A 3949-nucleotide genomic window follows, 5' to 3' on the forward strand; every position below is an offset into this window, starting at 1 on the left:
CTTTAGCCCAGTGTGTGCGGGGGTGCTGTAACAAATGGTCGGTTGTTGTCCCTCTCTGCACCACTTGTTCTTCCCTCACCCCCTTTGACTTGACTTCTCATCTGGCTCCTCACCACATTTTGTTCTGTGTTTTGCCCCCAGCAGGTCCAAGGATTAAATGCACCAAATCAAGTTGTGTTCAAAGTCAATGCTGTCCCCAAAAATCCCACATGGGTGACTGCCAAACCCAGGAAAGGGGAGGGAATGGGGACAGTTGTGGGCCAAGTGTTGTGTGTAGGCCATGATCGTCTTGGGCATGCTGGTGACCATCACTTTTTTTTTTCTCCTCAGTTTGAGCAGTCATCACTGCAGGTCGTTCACCAGCAGAGACGGGAGCTGTTGAGCAACATCTGCAACCGTTACACCCGCAAGCGGCGTCTCCTGCGGCCGGATGACTTGCGGCACTTGGTGGTGGATGACACGCATGGGCTGCTCTACTGCTACGTGCCCAAAGTGGCCTGCACTAACTGGAAGCGGGTGATGATGGTCCTGACAGGGCAAGGCAAGTACCAGGACCCACTGGAAATCCCCGCCAATGAGGCCCACGTCTCATCCAACCTGCGCACCCTCTCTGAGTACAGCATTCCCGAGATCAACCACCGCCTGCGCAGCTACCTCAAGTTCATCTTCGTGCGGGAGCCCTTTGAGCGCCTGGTCTCGGCGTACCGCAACAAGTTCACCCGCAGCTACAACACGGCCTTCCACAAGCGCTACGGGACCAAGATCATCCGTCGGCACCGGCAGGAACCCAGTGACAAGGCCCTGGAGCGCGGGGATGATGTGCGCTTTGAGGAGTTTGTCTACTACCTGCTGGATCCACGGACGCAGCGGGAGGAGCCCTGCACCGAGCACTGGGAGAGGGTGCACTCGCTCTGCCACCCCTGCATTGTCCACTACGACGTGGTGGGCAAGTACGAAACCTTGGTCGAAGATGCCAACTACATCCTTCAGCTGGTTGGGGCTGACACAAGTGTCAAGTTCCCATCTTCATCCAAGACCACCAGGACAACGGACGACATGACGGCCCAGTTCTTCCAGGACATTAGCCCTTTCTACCAAAGGAGACTCTTTAATTTATACAAAATGGACTACTTGCTCTTCAATTACTCCATCCCCTCGTACCTCCGCATCCGATGAGGCAGGGGCTGGGGGGAGAGGTGAGGGAGAGGTGAGGGAGAGCTGGGTAACTCTCATCTTGCCACAATTCCTCTCCTCCCACCCTGTGCTCATCTTTTGGTTGACTTCTCCCCCGTGCCCTCTCCATTATGGTCTGCTCCACATCCTGATGCCTCGTTCACGCATGGTCCGGAGGGAGGACACCTCTCAAAACACCGGGGCTGGAGCTTTTCCTTCCCTTTCCCTCCCACCCTTCAGCATCTACAGGGGATGCTGGTGGGACCGGACACTGCTGGGTAGGAGGGCTTGCCTTGGCTGGGGACTTTATTTTAACTAAGAGACTCCTCTGTAGATCCAAGTCTTGGGAAGGCTCCTTTCTTGGGCAGGATCCCTTCAGGTCTTTCTCCTCCTTACTGGGCTGTTTGGGGGCAGACATGGTGTCTCGAGGGGCAGGGTGGAATGTGTCAGAGACTTGCATAGAACCAGAAATAAAGCAATAATTTAATGTAAGTTTTTCCTTTTGTTTAAAATTGCTCCCACCTTTTCTTTTCGCCTTGTTCTCCTCCATCCTCCCCCAGCTTCCCGCACCGTCCCCCATTGCTAGGGAAGGCAGTGGTGTGTTACTGTGACCACACATTTCTCCCTGACAAAGCCTGGAGGGATTCTTTGTTCCTCTCCTTCCATGTGCCCTTGGTTGGGATGCAAAATACTCCAAAAGGAGAGAGAGGAGCATGTTTGCAGCAGCAGGTATGGGCTGATAGACAGTGCTTTCTCCTGAACTACAATAGCAGAGCACTCGGTGCCTCTGTGTGTGCATACCTTTGGATTTCTGGTCAAATCCAATAAGTCCAGGCCCCATCCCTCCTGGTTTTTTAAGAGCAGGTGATAACTCTTTTGCAAAGCCCTATGTCCAGCACGGGTGCAGGTGTCTGCTCAGATGAAATCAGATCATCCACAGCGTCCTGCCCATGGCCCCGCTGGGCTGGCAGGACCCAGCTGGCAGGGCCGGCTTCTTGTCCCCTGCCACCATGTGCTGCTCCTGTGCGCAGCTGGTGCCTCCTGCCTGGGGTGGCCACATTGCACCAGGGGACAGAGAAAGGTGCTGGGGCAGGTTTGAGTTATAAAGTGCTTCAGGGAGCACTGTGCTGGGATGTGGGAGATCACTATGGTAATGAAAAGGTGATGCTGGACTGGGAAGGCTACAAAAGAAGAGTGTGTGTGCGTGCGTGCGTGCGCGTGGGAGGGGTGTGTGTGTGTACGCGTGTGTGTATGCGAGAAAATGGAGAATAAAAATGGGGACAGAGACACCTAGAGGAAAATTCCCCTTTGGCTGGCTGGCTTTGGACAATTCATTCCTTGAAGAAATGGGGAGGAGGGGGCGAAACACAAAAGAAAACGACGAACCCAGTTCTAGGATTTTAAATTAAAACAAGTCCAAGGAGCTGTATTTCTTTAAAACCGTATTTCAGTCCTTCCTCTTTTCTGATCGGCTTTGGCTGGGTAGCTGCCTCCGTAAATAAACACTCCAGTAATAGATGCTGTAGAGTCTGTCTGCTGGCTCGGCTGCGAACACTTGACTTATTAGTGCAATACAATGGGAGGTTTTATAAAACTGCAGTGTTCTCAGGCTCTTTCAAAAAATAATGTTTTCATCTAACAACTTTCAGCTGTTATATCTTAACCTTTTCCCTCTCTGCCTCTGATCAGCACCTATATGCTGACACTCCCTCCTTGGTGGCTCCATTTGGAGATGGGGTTTAGCAAGGGAATGAAAAAGACAAGTAAATAAAATCGCTGGTGATCCTGGCAGTCTGACTGATTCTCCCAATCTGGACTGGAGATCTCGCAGAAATGGCCTTTCTCGTGCTATCTTAGTATCTCCCCATCTAGCTGAAACTCAAAGCACAAAAACAGATTATATGATGCAACAAATTTCATCTGCAGCATTCAGGCTTGGAGTGCATTCCTCCTGCTTTCTCAGGAGTCTCACATTCCCCACTTAGCACTGCCTCTGCTTGGAAAAGTCATTGTTCAAGTCACCACAAGCTCTTTTCATTGCTTTTGGTCATGAATCATAATTTGGGGTCAGATTCCAAGTCACAAAGGGATGGATTTTTGGATGGATTTCTTTTCCTAAATACTGTTCCCTGCAGGTAGCTCTTAAAAGCTGATGGCACAGTGAGTGGCAAGGACAGATACACAGACTCTCTCCCCGTTGTGCTGTCTTGGGGTGCTTAGGCAATAGCTGGCTGGTCAGGAGCCCCTTTGGGCTCTCTTCAGTGTGAAAGCGAGGGCACAGCATGCCCTGGACTTTGTCTTTTAGCCAGCTGGTTTCTAACCTTTCCTGCAATGGTGGCTATTTGGAGATGGTCCCAGTTGTGACGGTTATTTGATCGGCAGCCTGTCCCCCGGCTTCCCCATCAGACCTGACCCATTGCCCAAAACAACAGCAAAGCCACACGAGTATGGAGCGCAGGCAGCCCTCCAGCCTCAGCTAAGGTCTGCTAAGGGCAGTACTCCGCTGAGATTTGGGCTGTAACAGGGCGTCTTTTGGGTCATGTAGGACCTTTGGAAATAGCCACCTTTGGGCTTTTTAAAAAAAAAAACAACCAACAGCCACAATCCAACCCATTTAGGTCATATCCTTGGCTTTCCCCCTGCCTAAATACCGCTTTCCGAAGCAAAACCTGCCCATGCAAACAGCAAATGGCCACTTTGTATTTCTGAAGCGACCGCCTTCAGCCCGGGCTGGAGCTTTCCGGGCCTGGAGACGCTTTGCCCGTGCCGAAGCCCA

General features: G+C 51.8%; 1 protein-coding gene across 2 annotated transcripts in view; it reads left to right on the top strand.

Moving 5' to 3' along the window:
* Positions 1-1662, top strand: part of CHST13 (carbohydrate (chondroitin 4) sulfotransferase 13) — a 55282-nt gene extending 53620 nt beyond the window's left edge. For both annotated transcript variants that reach the window (XM_009329921.1, XM_009329922.1), the window contains one exon: positions 331-1662. In XM_009329921.1, the coding sequence (XP_009328196.1) occupies positions 331-1176 (846 nt within the window). In that variant the 3' untranslated portion in view covers positions 1177-1662. The remainder of the gene's footprint in view (positions 1-330) is intronic.
* Positions 1663-3949: the final 2287 nt, after the last annotated feature.

The sequence above is a fragment of the Pygoscelis adeliae genome, unplaced genomic scaffold (genome assembly GCF_000699105.1).
Source record: "Pygoscelis adeliae isolate BGI_AS28 unplaced genomic scaffold, ASM69910v1 Scaffold208, whole genome shotgun sequence".
NCBI classification, from domain to species: domain Eukaryota; kingdom Metazoa; phylum Chordata; class Aves; order Sphenisciformes; family Spheniscidae; genus Pygoscelis; species Pygoscelis adeliae.